The sequence below is a fragment of the Aegilops tauschii genome, chromosome 7, assembly GCF_002575655.3.
Source record: "Aegilops tauschii subsp. strangulata cultivar AL8/78 chromosome 7, Aet v6.0, whole genome shotgun sequence".
Taxonomy (NCBI): Eukaryota; Viridiplantae; Streptophyta; class Magnoliopsida; order Poales; family Poaceae; genus Aegilops; species Aegilops tauschii.
In genome coordinates this window covers 42,455,221-42,474,065 of record NC_053041.3, presented here as the reverse complement: position 1 = coordinate 42,474,065, position 18,845 = coordinate 42,455,221, and the positions used below count along the sequence as shown (strand labels likewise).

The window sequence follows — 18,845 nt, the reverse complement described above, 5'->3', positions numbered from 1 at the left end:
TTATAATGTATATGAAGTCCAAACAGACCAAAACTCATCGAAAGGACTCTATTTTCAGCTTTATGATAAGGTCACAAAAGCTTCCCAAGGGCTGTTAGATATGAGTGCTTTTATGTCCATTGATGATTCAAAATAGTAATGACTGAAGTTCCTTCTTTTTTTAAATAGGAGCTGATCAAGAAACTGATCCAAGGAGAATTATCTCTAAATGAATACCCATCTTTAAGTGCACCAAGTTCTACTGCTCAAGGGACCGCTGAAAGTGCGTCGGCACCAAAACCAGCACAAAATCCACAGCCCATGTCCAGGAGATCACGGCGCACACCACAATGGGCTAAGGGCCATAACTATGTCGATGGTCAATCAAGGTATTGACTGAATATAGTTTTCCGTCTGAACCCATAGCACAACTGCTCTGATCAGCTTCACATGATCTAGCTGCTTTCTTATCATCAACATATATTTAATTGGCAGTGACTTGTCGGTCTTGAGACATGCATCAGGTGACTTCAAGAGGTTAGGCAACCGAATTTTCATCTTTATGGTCGGCGGAGCAACCGGATCTGAAGTATGTTGTTTACCACAGAATGATCTGGTAACTCTGATTTGTACCACATAACTTCTATGTTCTTATCTATCTTATGTTTCGATGGGTTAGATACGGGCGGCGCACAAGATGACAATGAAGTTGAAGAGAGAAATCGTCCTGTGGTCCTCTAGCATCGATAACCCTCCACAGTTTATTTCGTAAACCTCCTCTGTGTATTCTTATAATTTCTCAAAGTTCTCACTTAGTTTCCTAGCCTGCGTAGTGTTATAATGTCTCAAAGATTATCTCGGTAAACCTTTTTCTGTGTAGTCTTGTATGTATTTTCTTTGTAAACCTGGTCTTATACGTACTGATATACTGTACTCACTCGTTCACTCCGCAATTGCAGAAGATGAAGTCATTGGGACCATCCTAGGAACAATATTGCCGGGTTTCACGGACGAGAAATTGTGGAGTACTCGTAATAGTAGCTTACACATTTTTATGTTTTTTTTCACTCTATCTACCAAGAGTGTGAGCCTTGCCTTATGTTCTAAAGTGTGATACATGTATATGCCACCCCGTTTTCTCGGAAAAAAGAGTGCAATTTTGATTCTCCTGTCACTTGCGATCGATTGGTTCTAATATCTTTTGTTCATTTTGCAAATTAATATCAATTTTGCAAAAGCTGAGACTCAAAAATGGGAAAGAAATCAAAAGTACTAGCAGTGCCAGGAAAATCGAAGGCCTACTCTGCTAATGGAATGTGTTGTGCAGTGGCCTACTTGCAAGCAAGGTTGCCACCATAGACTTCCCAGGGTGTGTTGCACTCCCTTTGCCATCAACAGCTTCATCTCTCAGGGATGTACTGATGCTTATGAACCCTTGATATCTCTGCCCGTTTGCCGCTATCTGCGCGAGCATTTGATGAATCTCGTGACTACAAGTTTTCCTCTGGGCATACTGAAGCACCCATCTGCTCCAACTGGATCTGGATATCCAAGTGTCCATCCAGGATCGAAGCTTTTCACCTGGCTGCAATGGTGAGATTGATTGACTGAATACATTTCGTCGGGGGTATGGCAGAATATGTAGATGAGTTTTTCTCTTTCATTCCTGGAATGTTGTTACTGTGTCTCCGAGTACCGTTTTGCTCTCTTTTTTTCTACAAAGAGGATGGTAATGAAATCATGACGATAACATTGTTTTTTCTTTAGGAAAATGATGGTGACATTTTGCACTGCTTTGGTTCGCAGCACAATATGTTTTGGATTTGCAAAAGTAAAGTCAATATCTCTCTCAACAAGAAAACTGACGTCATGATAGTGTTTTCTTGCAATATTTTCAGATCCGCAAAGATAAAAAGGAAATTGGAGAAGTGGGGTATTGATCCCCATACCTCTCGCATGCTAAGCGAGTGCTCTAAAATCTGAGCTACATCCCCAAGCTGTACTATTGTAATTAACGAACGCAATTAACTCGCAGATTACTTACGTGTCATAGTTTCCATTTGGCAATTAAAAGTAACCTTTACTTTACAAAAGAGAGGTGAATCATGCACTAGGAGAGTTAAATTAGGTGGATCAATATGGCAATGCTAACCGCCGACTCCGAGTAGCACGAGAATTCTTAATTAGCACAGATGCTATCATATCCGACTCTCTAGGACCAGAAAGTAAAGGGCACTAAATCTTGGGTTAATTTGCACATTCATAAAAAAAAATGGCAGCAGCTGCTGCAGGGCAATGTGATCCATCCCCATTGTTCATAACTTCAATCACCCGCTTTGTAGGTGCAATAATCAGGTCAATGGTGTGTTCAGCTAATTTATCGTGATCATACAATATGCGAGCGATCAATGTGCAAGTGAAATCTGCCAGAGCCCACAGAAATTCTAACATCCTCCCACTTTTCCTTTCGCTCGAAACCTTTGCTAGCTAGCAAGCTAGAGGTACTACTAATTACAAGAGGCAAACCACCACATTTTTTGAGAACTTCAATCTTAACATCTCTAAGATGGCGAAGGCAAACTGCTGCACATATTGAGACTCACTGAACTCACTTGTTGCCTCCGGAATTGCAGAATCTGAAGTCGCTAGGATAATCCTAGGAATTATGTTGCCGGTTCTGGCGGACAAGCAATTGTGGAGTACTCGTAATAGTAGTTTACAATTTTTTATGTTTTGCTTCTTCTCCCACTCTATCTACCAAGAGTGTGAGCCATGCTGCATGTTGTAAAGTGTGGGACATGTAGATGCCATTCTGTTTTCTAGGAAAAAAGAATGCAATTTTGATTCTCCTGTCACACTTGGAGATTGATCGCTTCTAACACTTTCTGTTCATTTTCAATTCAAATATCTACTTTGCAAAAGCCAAGATTCTAAAATGAAAAATAAATCAAAAGAACTAGCAGTGGCGGGGATATTCGAAGGCCTACTCCCCTAATTGAATTTATTGATCTCCTTCTTGCCACCATGTCCGTGAGCATTTCATGAATTTCTGGACTACAAGTTATCATCTGAGCATATTGAAACTCCCAGCTACTCTAACTGGATCTGGAAATCCAATTGTCTTGGCTTTCATTCGGCTGTTGGATTGGCCAGACTGATTGACTGAATAAATTTGGATGTGGTGTGGGGCAGTATAGATGGGTTCTTTTTTTTTTTGTGAACAGATGGGTTCTTTCTTTCTTTCTGGAATGATGTGACTGTGTCTTCTAGTATCGTTTTGCTCTTCTTTTTTTCTACAGAGAGGATGGTAACAAAATCATGATGGACAATTTTGTTTTGAGGAAAATAGTGGTAACATTTTGCTTTTGGTATGTGACTATTACGCACTGCTTTGGTTCGTAGCACAGATTGTGCGTATGTTTTTATGAGATTTGGCGTTGCAAAAGTAAAGCCAAGATCTCTCTCAACCCCCCAAAAAAAGTAAAGCCAAGGCAGTGTTTTTTCTTTACAATACTTTCAGATCTGCAAAGAAAAAAGGCTAGAATCTGGAGAAGTGGGGTATCGATCCCCATACCTCTCGCATGCTAAGCAAGCACTCTACCATCTGAGTTACATCCCCTTTTTGCTGGACAAAAAATCTTACTGAATGCAGGTGACACGACACTCCCAGATTCCATGATTCCCTGTGGTATGAGCACCACCGAGGCGACAACCATAATTGCCACACGTGCCAAATTAAATTAAGGACCAATTAACTGATTCCAAACCAACCTGTGGTTGGTTGGTTAGAGGGACTGTGGTATCCCCAGCCCACCAGGGTTCAAATCCTGGTGCTCACATTTATTCCTGGATTTATTTCAGGATTTCCGGCGATGCGCATTCAGTGGGAGGAGACGTTCCCTACAGTTACTTCGTAAATTTCAAGATGATATGCCGGCTCAGTCTTTTGGAGGTGCTCATAGGGGTAGGGTGTGCGTGTGCGTCTTGTACTGTGTTCAAAAAAAATATTTCCAATAGTAATGAAACGACCAAAAAAAAGCATAAACACTGAGGAAAGGTGACAGACAGGAGAAGAACGATATCGACTTAAATTGATTTTTACAGCCAATGTAGTTTTCCAGCCAACTTTTACTCTCTTTTTTTTTTGAGGGAAGGCCATCATGGCTAGCTTTATTAAAACTTAAATAATGTTTACATCGTCTACGAGCTTACTGACAATAAAGTCAGGGGGCTCGTCCAACCAACTAATGAAGTCTTATTACAGTAACTAAAATGAGCTAGCATATGAGCCACTTGATTACAAGATCTATAACAATGCTTATAAACGAACTTCCCTATTGAAGTACTAGTGTCCAAACATTCAGTGAATATTGCCGCCGCCGAGTCCCACCATATGGTTTGTCCATCACAATAATTGATTACTTGCAAAGAATCTGATTCAGCTTCTACCCGGTTACACCCAAAGGAGTTAGCAAAAATCAGCCCGTCTCGCATGGCCAACGCTTCTGTTGTTATTGCATCCACCGCAACAGGTATAAACTTGCATTGGGCTCCCAAGAAATTACCTTTGTCATCACGCAGGATAGCCGCCGTAGCACCTACCCCTTCGTCCGAGTAGTACGCCGCATCAACATTTAACTTAATGAACCGAGGGTCCGGCTTACACCACTTTGCTTCAGGGGAAATTCTCACCAGTGATGTAGCCCTCTGATGGTTGCTTGAGATTGATAACACAGAGAGTGCCCACCTCCAAGGGGGAGGAATTGATTCATTGTGCGTCACTTGTCTACGGATCCACCAAGCTTGTACTAGCATCTTGATGTTTGTAGGCAGAATATATGTACACACGGTGCGATTCAGTGGTCCACATGTACGGGTTACGTTGCGACGTTTCTGTGTCCGTCTATATATATGTTATACGCACGCGTACGTATGTCTTCAATAGATCGATTCACGTTACGTGCGCATATAGTGATCTAACCTAGCTCGTAGCTGTCGGCCCGAACCGATGACCGGCGGCGGCGGCGCATGGAGACCATCCACGTCGGTGCAGTGGCCCGATCTCAACGACGATCTCCTCGACCTGGTCTGCAGCAAGGTCACCCTGCTGCTCCATCGCGTCCGCTTCGCCGCCCGCCTTACCCTGGCTCGTCTTCCCAGGCGATGACTGCAAGAAGAGGCGTGTATACTGCCCCGAGGATGGCGGGGTCCTGCAGATCCCTCTACTGAGCGAGGCGCTCATCAGTAAGAAGTTCGTGGGAGCTCATGACGAGGGCTGGGTCGCAGCACTAGGGGACAACATGCATCTTGCGGTCGTGAACCTCTTTTCCGGTGTTGAGGTATCGCTCCCTGCCAAGGACCTCAGCACAGTCTTCTCAAGCAAGGGCAACTCAATTCGGAAGGTTATCTTTTCGGAATCTCCAACCTCAAGCGGCTGCATCATTGCCGTCATCCCTGCGATACGAAATCGCACTCTGCAGGATTGGTTGTCCGGACAGCATGTGGAGGACGAACCAATATTATAAACATCTACTCATCGACGTCGTATTCTACAATGGACACCTCTATGGCCTTGCCTACTCCGGGTATCTGGTCATGTTCGAAATAGGTGAGAACAAAGATGGAGGGCCGGTGATTACCGACATTCCACGCTTGTTGCATGTCCAAAATAGTAGCGTCCCTATTGGGTTCCCGAACTACATCATTGAGCTGCACAACAAATTGGCGATGGTGGTGAATATTCTTCCGGGCGGTAGCCGTGAGCCTTTCTTCAAGGTGTTTGAGATTGTTGACGATTTGACGACAATGTGCACTCACAAGTGGAAGGAGGTGACAAGCCTGGGTGATCACGCCTTGTTTTTAGGGAAAAGGTGGTCCAAGGTGGTGTACGTGCCGTCTGCTAGGCGCGGCAAGGTGCAGAGAAGCTGCATCTACGGCGCCGATGATATGACGTACTTGACAAGTTTGGATGGCCATGGCCAACGTGTATATCATATGCAAGAAGAAAACAATAACAATGCCACACATATGATCAAATCAGCAGGATCATATGTAGGTGCCCGTTCTTATCCATGTGGCACGTGGATTCTCCCTCCGAATTTCTAGGAGCACAAGAATAGTCAAGAGTTACAGCTTCAACTTTATTCCGAGTGTGTACATTATGCAAAGTCACATTTACTATATACTTCCTCCGTATGAAAATATAAGACGTTTTTTGACACTATGTATGAAGTTACAGACGTGGTGCCTTGTTAAAACAGTGGCTGCCCATATGTAGTATCGCTAGAATATTGTGTCGTGAAGTAACAAAAAAAAATGAATTAATTTTTTCTTTTACCTATGTTGCTTTGATCCCTCTAGCTATGTGTTTTGAAAATGTGTTTTCTAATCTTAATTTTACTATATTCTAGGACCCACATGCCATCCAATAATAATTGCAAAGCACCCAATTTATTGGGTAGTGGACGATTTAGTCAATCATATGACCTTTTTCACAACGTAAGCATCCAACCATGGATGAAATGGTCGAAGCAGCATCTCAGGGCCTTGTCAACCTTTGCGGCAGAATTCTGCATCAACTTCGCTCCCCCGGGTTCTCCATGGATTGCAGCTGCGCACCACAGGCACATGTCCGATGAGATAGATATATGCATGGTGCCATGGCCCATGGCAGCACCTGACCGTCTCACATGCCAGCCTCCTTTGCACAGTGAGTGCCATACACACAGATAGCCAGCCAGCATAATCGATAAACTTGCTTCCTATCGCAAATGTTTCTTTGCTTGTCCAGTTTTCAGCTCTCCTCGTGAGCATGCCTCACGCCATCGTTTTGGAGTGAAAGGATTCAAAAACATACTACAAAACTGTAATCCAAATTCGAGTACGTCATCACTTAGACCTAAGCTAGGTGACAAGACTTCACGCCCACTCCTACGCTAAGGTGTGGTAGGCATGTCTACTGTTATATAGTTTTCTTAAATCACACACATTTGCCAGTAACATTGTTATCAAATATAATTGTTATGGTTCCCATCACGATTCTTTGTGATGCTCTGAATACGAGTACATAATGAAAAATAAATGCTAATGTTTTGCGAGCAAAGGGCTCTCTATTAAGTGCCGAAGTAATAGTCAACACTAACAGTCTTCCAGTAATGCATCCAATTTAGCAAAATAGGCGTGTCATGTGTTGTTTCCATCAAGCGCCCAAGTAAAAAGATCGAGATTTGCCAGGGTTCTTTCCAGAAACATGGGAATCCACAAAGCTAGCACAAATGCTTAACAAGAATACCTAAAGTGATCAGGAACAAACAGGCAAGGCAAGGCAGGCTGCAAATGTTTAAATTTTCATGAAAGAATAAATAAACAAATAGAATATGTCAACAAATCTCATAATCAGGGAGAGCACGATCTGCATGAAATTGGTAAAATGAATATCGAAGAAGCTTTTCTGGATCACCATCCCCACAGCATACTTGATTAAACAAGTAAATGCTCAAATGGAAGGTACAAATCGAAAGGAGGGTAATAATGTAAGATCCAGCAAAGTAAAAGGAAAATGTGCATCTAAACAACTACTCCCCCTGTTTCTAAATATAAGCCTGTTTTAGAGATTTCAATATGGACTACATACGGATGTATAGACGTATTTTAGTGTGCAGATTCACTCATTTTGCTCTGTATGTAGTCCATATTGAAATCTCTAAAAGTCTTACATTAGGAATGGAGGGAGTAGAAGAAACTGGAACTGATTACTTAAGCAGTGCTTACTAAAGATTCCAGGATGAAAGGAACTGGATGGTGGACGCCCCATTATTTAGTAATCAAGTCAGACACTACCGGAATCGCACCCTATGCCGACGGCCCTGGCCTGATTGGCCGTCGGGACAGGCCTATGCCGACGGCCCCCGTCGGCATAGGACCGTCGGCAACATATCCGTCGGCGTAGCCCGGGAGGCCGTCGGCATAGAAAGGCCGTCGGCATAGGCCCTATCCCGACGGTGTCCGTACATCTATGCCGACGGCCCTGGCCGTCGGCAACGTTACGTCGTAACGGCGGCCGCCGTCAAGTGCTGACCAACGCCTGATCGCCACGTGGCAAGCCTATGCCGACGGCCTAGCCGTCGGCATACATATAAACTAAGCCGACGGCCAGGCCGTCGGCATAGGCGTGCAACGTGGCAGCAACTAGGCTCTCCTGGGGTAAGGCTATGCCGACGGCCTGGCTGTCGGCTTAGTTTATACGTATGCCGACGGCCAGGCCGTCGGCATACACTTGCCGAGGAGCTCCCAGTTGCTGACACGTGGCGTCTATGCCGACGGCCTAGCCGTCGACTTAGTTTATATGTATGCCGACGGCCTGGCTGCCACGCGTCAGCAACTGGGAGCTCCGGCCAGCCCTATGCCGACGGCATAGCCGTCGGCATAGTTTGTATTTGATTTTTTTTCTTTTATCTGTTTGTTTTCAAATCAATTCAATTCAGATATACAGCACATATCAGCAGATATATAAGATGGAAATAGACATATAGAACACATCTAAGTATCATCCGTCACCATCACAACAATATATGCATAAGCATCATCATAATCAACATAAAGATAACCATAAGCATATAAAGAAGCACGCAAGTCATCTAAAGGACCATCAAAGACCACAAGTTTATCATCATCACCACACACAAGTCATCTAAAGATACATAAGCATAAGCACACAAGTAACCAAAAGGCTTAAGCGCCAGGACGTCGAGCACCGCGGAGGTCGTCACCGCCAAGACCGCTGAAGCCCAGGTCGTCAGTGCTAGCGGCAGCGCTACCGCCAAGACCGCTGAAGCCTCCGCCTCCGCCTCCATGGATCGGAGTGGTCGGGCTCCGTGACTCGGGAGTGCTGCGAAGACCACCGCCAACGGTTGATCCACCGGTTCCCTGGATGTTGAAAAGACATATTAACGGGATATATGACTGTGTTGAAAGGCATGATATGCTTTGAGTGAATAGATTTGGGATGAACTAACCGGCGAGGGGCCAGCGTTCTGTGCCACAAACTCCTCAAAGGTCAGCAACGTTGGTTGTGCTGGAGGACCCTCTGCTGATGGCCATTGAGGACACCTGCCGGCCGCCATTTCCTGAAAAGCGTGCTGCATCTGGCGATCCCTCTGCTGATGGTATGCATGAAGGCGGTCGTGCCACGCCATGCTCTCCTGGCGTGTGTACTCCATGTAGGCCTACAGTATGACATGATGAAACTCATAAAACTACTAAATGCGGAAAATAAAGGGAGCAATGAAGATAAAAGGGAAAATACTTTCAGTTTGCTGCTCCTGAAAGAGGGACAGTGACGGTGCACTGCTCATGGGCGTGCTCGTGCGCTGGCTCAGGGTCGGGTCGATCCGACGGAGCTGTGTGTAGGAGATAGTAGGAGTGATCACAGCATCGAGAACCGCCTCCCGACCGTGCTCCTTCAGCCCCATGCCCACCACCCCCTTTCGTCCAGATCCGCCGCAATGGGGTCAGGATGTAACGCCAGATACCCATCGGAGTAGGCCTTCTTCCTATGCGCGGTCTTCTTGCCGTAGTACTTGGGCTCGCCAGGCTTGGGGTCCTTCCGCGTATGGGCGATCTCCCACGCCTGCATGTGTGAGAGCGGCCGCTTCAGTTTCTCCTCCCGCACCACCAAACAGAGGTTAGTCATACATAAGAAAGTAATGGTAAATAGAAGAAGAAGAATGTTTAATGGGGTTAGTCATACATTAACTGCCTTGTGGAGATAGTGGTTTCGGTTTCCCTGAGCATGTACTCCCTCCTTCCCTCGGTTAGCCTTGTTTTTGACTCTCATAGCCGCCCAGGCTCCAGCCTCATCACACCAAAGATCCACCAATGCCGCCCAGGACTCGTCTTTTCCATAACACCAATTTGGTAACACCTACAGAATGAAAGCATAATGGCATGTCAACACGAAACGGTGAAATGTACCACAAGGTAATGAAAGCATAATGAAAAATATTTTATACTTACCTTCAAGAACTCGTCCCTCTCCAAGGTAATGCCCATCCTCCGCGCGTCTTCCTTGGTCATCTTCACACCAAGATAGTCGTGATGGTATGTCGAGATGGCCACATAGCGCACCTCGTACTGCATCTGGCGGGCCTTCTTCTTGCATTGGCGCAGCACGATCTGGTCCGCTCTGGCCCTGTGCTCCGGGAGAACTCGATAGAATTTCTACAATCATGCACGAAACAAGAATGGAAGAAGCCATGAGTTAAACCATTCATGAAACTAGAATGGACTTGTGCTTCTGAAGAGAACTCGCCCAGAAAGTGGTGATCACGGCCTTGGCATGGGTCCCATGGTCCGCGTGGAGGGCCGCTTCCCAGTGCTCCCAGCTCGTGGCCAAGACCCGATGGTTAGGGTGCCTGATTGGATCCGGACAGTACAACCCCGGCCAGTGTAACTTCAGCAAGACGGTGATGAGGCCGTTGGGAATACGGACCCCTTTAGAATATATCCAGTTGCTGCAAAAGAATGAACTATTAGCATGTGACAAGCAAAATAAATAACAACCGGAATGAGCATGTGACAGGCAAAATAATGAAATTATTATAAAGTGGCACTTACTCTTTCCCCGTGGGCTCAATGAGCCACTTCTGCTCCTCAGTAGCAGGAACCTGCTTTGGTAGCTTTGCGTTACCACGCAGCCATCCCTTGTTGTCAACCCCCTCTCCGCCAGCACCATCATCCCCGCCACCACCCTCCTCCTCGCCTGCCTCCCCCTCCCCAACCTCCTCCTCATCCTCCTCCTCCTCGTCCTCCTCCTCCACCTCCTCCTCGGCCCCATCCCGAACCTCCTCCTCCTCGCCTGCCTCGTCCTCCTCCTCCTCCTCGCCTGCCTCCCCCTCCCCAACCTCCTCCTCATCCTCCTCCTCCTCGTCCTCCTCCTCCACCTCCTCCTCGGCCCCATCCCGAACCTCCTCCTCCTCGCCTGCCTCGTCCTCCTCCTCCTCCTCACCAGAGGAGGGTACCTCACTAGAGGATGGCCTCGAAGACAACACCCCTAAGTCGGTGAGGGTGCGCTCTTTCTGGCCGCGACCCCCTGTAGTGGCTCTCCCCCCACCACCTTGCCCTCTAGGGGCTCTCCCCCGCCCCCTCCTCCTCTAGGGGCACCTCTCCCTAGACCTCCCTGTGAGGAGTCATCGTCAAGTAGCCGGGGGGGGGGGGGGGAGGATTACGTGCTCGACCACTCCGACTAGGCAGGCCAACGACCTTGCGTAGGAAACCCACGCCGTCGGCCTTCCCCTTGCCCATGTTCCACGAACCTGCATTGAAAAGAGAATAAGCAATTAGTAAATTAATGAAATGAAGGAAAAGGCATGATAATAAACACATTAATAAAAATGCATAAAAGGCATATTCCTAAACTATAGAAAAAAAAGACTTGACACGTACATCTGCTAGAAACCATATGAATCATCACTGTTATAACCTCTTTCTCGGTCCGTCTCATCATCACTATCAATCATATCATCTTCGTTGTCTGACGGAGGTGGAGGCTCTTCCTCGTCGTCAGCGTCTTCGTTTAACTTTTCTAGCATAAGTATGTCATTTTCATTGACAATGGTCTCACCATCATTCCGTGCTTCGTCGTCGTTTGGATCCACATCATCAGCACCCAATGGTCTAGCGTCATCGTTTCTAACCACATCATCATCATCATCAGGTTGCTCTTGATAGAACACTCCCTCGTATGTCATGGGGTTAATGTTGTAGTAATCGTCTTCATTCGGGTTCGGTAGCTTACCATGTGGCGACACCTTGAACACAACTTCCCAACCCTTTAGGTACTCTTTCTGGCATGGGTAAGGCAGATAATATACTTGTGCAGCTTGGGTAGCCGCAATGAAGAGATAGGCTCCGGCATAGACGGTTGATGGTTTAACTTCGACCAAACCAATGGAAGGCGTATGTTTTACCCCCTCCCGCGGATCGAACCATTGACATTTGAACACAGGCAGACTTAGTGTCTCGCGCCCCTGGTGGAATTTAATCTCGTATATATTTTGTACCCTTCCGTAGTAGTCTACTGAATTTTGACCGGGGGTGTACACTCCGGTATTTATAGTTTTGGGATCAGGCCGGCTGTTCTGGTGATCCTCTGTATGGAAGCGATACCCATTCACATCATACTTTTTACATGTCATGACGGCAGGGTCAAAACCCATGGAAACCCATCTCAATTCATCATCCATAGATATGTTCGGATCTTTTCCCTACAAGTATAATTGAAATTGTTGCGTGCATTAGTTAAGTAATAAATGTTGAACTAGGTATTTAATAGGGGAGTGTGGACAATTACTTTCTCCATGAACCAAGCAACAAAATTTTTACGTCCAGGGTTTCCATGACGGAGAAGAGTAAGTGCCTCCGCCTCAGTAGGAGGATTCATTCCCGTCCATTCCTCTTGAACGAAATCACTAAAAAAAAGAAAACCAGTGTTAGACCGGGACTAAGTGAACATAAAACATGATGATGTGGAAGACATAAAGGAATGGTGTAGTGGTATTACCTCATCCACACTTCCTCAACTTCCCTGATGTTGTGCAAGATATAGAACATGAGGTCCTCCCACTCTTGTCGTGGCATGTTATAAGGTTTCGAGGCCCCAGCCCTCCCACCTTGCGCGTTGAATAGATGGAGCTTGGGTTGATACTTCGCCTCTTCTATATTGTATCGAGGCACCTTGTTATGCAGATGGGGAACGTGGTCTGGATAGTATGATGTCCTGAGGTCTGACACCTCCTCTAGGATAACTGCCTCAGCTATGGAAGCTTCAATCTTAGCTTTGTTTCCACATTTCTGTCGGAGATGCTTGTTCTGTCTCTCAGGGCCGTACTGCCAGCGATTCTGCACAGGCCCCCCCAACAATACCTCGTTCGCGAGATGCAGAATGAGATGTGTCATCGGTGTAAAGAAGCCTGGCGGAAAGATCTTCTCTAGCTTGACTATCAACTCCGGTGCCTTCTTATGCAATTTTTCAATCACGTCTTTACTTACTTCTTTAGCACAGAGCATGCGGAAGAAATGGCTTAGCTCGGCAAGCACTTGCCAGACATGCTCGGGGACATAGCCTCGAACCATCACCGGCATTATCCGCTCAATCCATACATGGTAGTCATGACTCTTCAGGCCGGTCACTTTGCCCGTTGAAAGATTGACTCCCTTACTTATATTCGATGCATAACCATCGGTGAACTTCAAAATGTGTTTCAGCCAGATAAGTACTTCCTTTTTTTCTGGCGGTTTAAGGACAAAGTCAGCATCTGGCTTGAACCAGTTTTTTTGACCGCCTGTGGGAGGCTTCATGTTCAGACGTGGTCTATCACAAATTCTCTGTTGATCGGCTCTAGCTTTAACGTTATCCTTCGTCTTATCAGGAATATTGAGGATCGTGTGGAAAAGGGACTCTCCCACATTCTTTTCGGTGTGCATCACATCGATATTGTAAGGAAGTTTGAGGTCCTTGAAATAGGGAAGCTGTGAGAAGGGGGTAATATGAGTCCAGTTGTGCGTCTCACCATATCCCTCGAAGCCTTTGGCTTTGGCTTTGCCTTTGCCTTTGACTTTAGGCTGGAGAGCTTTTAGCTGAGCAAGAACATCTGCCCCCGAAAATGTTGGAATCTCGGTTACGTCATGAACAACCCGGCCTTTCGTGAAGTTCTTCTTGTCTTCCCTGTCTGGATGGTCTGGAGGAAGGAACTGTCGATGCAGGTCAAAGGCTACATACTTGCCACCCTTACTCAGCCAAATCATTCGCAGAGCCTGCATGCACACTGGGCATGGCATCTTCCCACTTGTACACCATCTGCAGAATAGAGCATAGCCGGGAAAGTCATGCATGCAATAGTGGAACCAAACTTTCATCAAGAAATTTCTCTGAAGATCTCGGTCGTATGTCAACGTCGGAAAGTACCAAGAATGGTGCAAAGCATCCACCAGCGGCTGCATAAACACACCCAATTGCTTCCCCGGATAATCAGGCCCTGGAATGATGAGCGACAAGAACATGGTCTTGCGTTGCATTAGGGCACCGGGAGGAAGATTGAGCGGAATTACAAACACGGGCCAGCAGTTGTATGGATTGGACGACATACCATATGGATTCAACCCATCACCTGATATGGCTATTCTGACATTCCCAGCCTCGGCTGCTTCCTCGGGGTATTCTTCATCGAACGACTTCCATGCTTCCCCTTTCGATGGATGTACGATTTTTTTTGGATTGTACCTTATACCTTCCTTGTGCCACTTTATCATTTTGGCAGACTCCTTCGTGATGAAAAGGCGCTGCAATCTTTTTATAAAATCAAGATACCGAAGAACCTTAACGGGGATGGTTAGCTGCTTTTTCTCACCATCCTCACCGACCACCTCAATGTACCGAGACGAACCGCACTGCCTACAGTACTTGTCATCCGCATACTCGTGCCTAAACAAAAGGCAATTCTTCGGGCAAACATCTATTTTCTCATAATCCATAGAGAGTGCCTTCATGATTTTCTTTGTATCGTACATGCTTTTCTGCAGTTCATGACCCTCAGGGAGGCTGTTAGCCCATACTCCCAAGAATGCTTCGAAGCATTTCTGGCTACAGCCGTACTCAGCCTTGACTGCAATCAGTTGCGAGATGGCATCCAGCTGAGATATTTTCGCACCCGCATAAAGAGGTTTCTTCGACGAGGCCAAGACCTCCAAGAAGGCCTTTGCGGTTGCCTCCGGCTCCTCCGGTTCATTCTCTGAAGGTGTCGCATTTCCCGTTTCTGCAACAATGACATCATCTAGCATGTACCTGACCCCGTCGTCCTCATATCCATCGATGCGTTGTCGCATCACCTCCTCTCTACCACGGTCCTGTCGGCTATGTTTATCGGCGGCATGTCAAAGTTTGGCATATATTCGTGCGTGCAAAGGTGCTCACTCATGTCCGTCTGATTTCTACGGTGACGTCTGGCACATCTCGCACAGGGGCATGGTGGGGATAATTCTCATTGGACGACGGAATATCTCCTTCAAATATTGGAACAAGAAAGGGCATGATATCTCCTTTTTATTGATCCGACATTGGAACAAGAAAGGGTATCCCGCACCGATTTCTCCAGAGGTGACCCTGGGTATCTTACCCATGAGAGGAAGACTCCCTTGAAGAGATGGTCTCTAGCAAGCTTTTGTCAAAGTGTGGAATCCAGCTTGACCGGATGAACAAGCAAATAGTGATTAAAACACTTATAATAAAAAGAAGGTACGATAATGAGGTCTTAATGCTTACAACCACGTATTTGTGTTGAGATAAAAAATGATATTATTTTGTGCCCGTGAAGTCTCTCATCAAGAGGTGCTTGCTTCGTTCGGAATGGGGGATGTGTCCAAATAACATCTTGACTGGCACGCGTCCTACATCAAGAATCAGTTGTCCCACCGAAGGCCCTATCCGTCTCGCTGGGTTGCCCTGATAATTAAGATAATAATATCAGAGAAAAGCCTTTTGCGTTCAATGACTACACCTCATGAACCCCCAAGGATATGATCTATGTTACCCTCACTAGTGCACCTAACCTCATGGTACTCTTGCACCTAACCTCACTAGTGCTCGATCTCCATGATCCTGGGTACCTGCAGGGATGAAGATCATGGACAAGACAAGAGATACTTCATGATGCAATTTTATTTTACACATAAAAGACGTTGTGTCAAAGACATCCATTGATCCCCTCACCAAATACCTGGGGCTGCAAGGCTCATGGCTCACCCCATACCTTACCGGACTACTCATACATGGAGATTAAACCGCAAGAAGAAATAATTGAAGAACACATCTTGAGATTGATTGATTGCAATATGTTTTACAATAGATGTCTTGTGCGATGCACGATTTACAAGTATGAACTAGATGAGAGAGGGCTATGGAGGTGAAAATGGCGGCATCTAGGGTTTGTGGATGATGATGATAATGAATGGGTTGTGGTTGTGCTTGACGAACCTCCTTTGCTCGTTCTGTTGACATTTCGACGGGGTTCCCTTTATAAAAGTTGTTCAGGTGGATGACCAGCCTCGGTTTCCATGCCAAAAGACCGTTCATGTGAGCGCGTGCGGTCGCATGGAATGCTATCTTTCGCTCTGGTAGCCTTCTGACGCCTCCTGATGATTTATTTCTTCTCCATTTTCCTTCCTTTCCTTTCTCCCACGTGATATCTTTTCTTTTCAGCCCATTTCCTGCGGAAAAAATATTAAAGAGAGGATTTATGGAATCCTTTGTATTCATTAGTCATTAGTGGCAATATCAGAGCAAATATCTCTCTTTTAATTAAATATATCAGTTTAAACTAGGTTGAAATGAGTGTAAAAATATCACTCATCATGTATCTCGAAGGAGGGATTTTCCTAGGGCCCGCAACTGCCGGTTGGCATTACTAGTGGCGGGCATCAATATTCACCCGCCACTGGCAGGGAAGCGTACTTGTGACAGACCTTTTTTCTGCCAGCCAGTTCTATGATTTTAGAAAATAAAAAAAAGGATCCTTCTGGTGGCGCAGCAGCGGTACTCGACGACACGAACACACACACGCCATATGATCCACCATAGTGTGCCCTTCGACGTGCTCCTTGGATCCGTCGCCACGCGCACGCCTGCTGGATTCCCCGCCGCGCGCTCGCTGGATCCGACGCCACGAGCTTGCTTGATCCGTTGTTGCACCCCATGGATCCATCACCTTGTGCTGGATTCTCCACCGAAGCTTCGAACCCCTCACACACCATTACCCGCTTTGCAATCTCCTACACGGGGCGCCACTACCACTATTCCATGCTCGCCGCAGTTCGAGGTGCCGGGTGAGACTTCGGGAGAGAGAGGCAGTTTAGGAGAGATTAAGGGGTTAGGGAGAGAGAGGGAATTTAAGAGAGATTAAGGGTCTCGGGAGATATATATATATATATATATATATATATATATATAGAGAGAGAGAGAGAGAGAGAGAGAGTTTAGGTAGGCAGATGGATAGGAGGAAGAAAAAAAATAGACGACCAGGATGGACGGTCAAAGTAGCGATCCGCGGCCACCTCGGCCAATCAGAACGCTCCATTTTTACAGTGATGGATTGCCCAAGGGGCGCTCGAGTGTGCCCGCCACTAATAAGATGTGTGAACAATTTTCTCGAAGACATAAAAGTACTTTTAGTTGGTGAGCATTTTTGAATTTGCTGTGAACATATTTCTATTTTGCGATTATATTTCGAAGTGACAAACATTTTTTCCGTATCTACAAACATTTTTTGAATGCATGAACACCTTTCTCATATGTGAACATTTATAGAATACGTGAACATTATTCAAATGCGTGAATAGGTTTTGAATTCATCATGAACATTTTTTGAATTCTCAATCACTTGTCAATACATGAATATTTTTTAATATGTGAACAATTTTTGGATTCATTAATATTTTAATTCATGAACATTTTTTGAATTACTGAACAATTTTCCAGTTCACAGACATTTTTAAATAAATGATTTTTAAATTAATTGATAATTTTTAAAATTCTCAACTTATTTAAGTTAGTGAATTTTTTATTAGAATTTAGAATATTCGAAATAAAACATTGTGGAAATACAATAGAAAATATAAATCACTGGCTCTCACAGGAAGTCTGGCACATTATTATTTTTGGACAGGCTGCCTCGCCCGCACGCTAGTTTCTTTCGGGCACCGACCGAGCTCGTAGGTGTGTTGTTGGTGCTGGTAACAAGCCACACAACATGAGCCTTCGTCTCTTATCTCGTTTACCGATGCTTTATGGCCTTGGTTTTGTGCTACCCAATGCTACACGCCATGGAGGGGATTCGGAGTCCACAATGATAGCAACGGCGATACACACCCACGTCGACGAGCTCTCGCGACGATCTTGTGGTTTCCTCGTCAGCGAAGAGGGCGAGCTCGTCACCTTCAGGATAGATTGTGCGACATTGATATTTGATAGTGGACTGATGTTATAGATCAAACCTGTTGCAGATTTAAATGTAGGTTCAGACCGCAGCTCCCAGTGCCTTGACGGCCTCAGCTGATGGTGGCAATCCTTGGACATAACTCGAGAACACTCAGCTTCAACGGTGATCTCTAGAGCCGCAGAATGCACAAGGTCAGTCCACGTGCAGACTCACTTTACCACACTTAAAACTTCGGTTGTAATTGTAAATGCCCACAGGAGTGAATCTACCAGCGAAGTGGTTACATATATGTCTCTCCAAAGATTACTAAAGAAGCTAGGATGTTCTGGATTTTATCTAATTTTATGCTGGAAGGATGTTCTGGATATTACATAACTTTGATTACTAGTAGATTACTCGAGTATGGAGTCGTGATTCTAATTATCACTGACTAAGATAAAAGGACGCTTACCGTTTCCTTGCCATACTTTCTCTAGTGAAGTTCATCCGGAAAAGCTCTAACTTCTTCCAGTGTCAAACTTTGCCATATTTATTGTATGCTGTGTAAAATTTAAATGAGTCCAACGAAATGCAAATGCCCTTCTGTTCTGTAGGCCTTAGTTTTTCTCTGTTTCTCCATTCCAACAGCTCTCCTGTACTAACTAGCTTTCATATTTGATAACAAAGGTTTTGATGGGACGTTGCCCTACTGTACAGCTGAAAAAAATAAATGCAAAGATAATTGAAATAGGCATGTTCGTATGGAGCAATATTAATTTGGTACAACTGTTACGGTGATTGGCGATTTTAGGGGCCATCCATCCACTATAATCTGATGGTAATAAAATAGGTGTCACGAGGAGTTATGAGAATGGGATTACATGAAAGTACAAAGTTACG

General features: G+C 45.5%; 1 protein-coding gene across 1 annotated transcript; it reads right to left on the bottom strand.

Moving 5' to 3' along the window:
• Positions 1–9,307: 9,307 nt before the first annotated feature.
• Positions 9,308–10,202, bottom strand: LOC141027737 (uncharacterized). Its single transcript, XM_073505033.1, has 3 exons — positions 9,994–10,202; positions 9,728–9,901; positions 9,308–9,607 (listed from the first exon to the last, which is right to left on the bottom strand). The coding sequence occupies exons 1-3, from the start codon at positions 10,114–10,116 to the stop codon at positions 9,440–9,442; spliced, it is 465 nt and encodes a 154-aa protein (XP_073361134.1). The 5' UTR covers positions 10,117–10,202; the 3' UTR covers positions 9,308–9,439.
• Between the last annotated feature and the right edge of the window lie 8,643 nt (positions 10,203–18,845).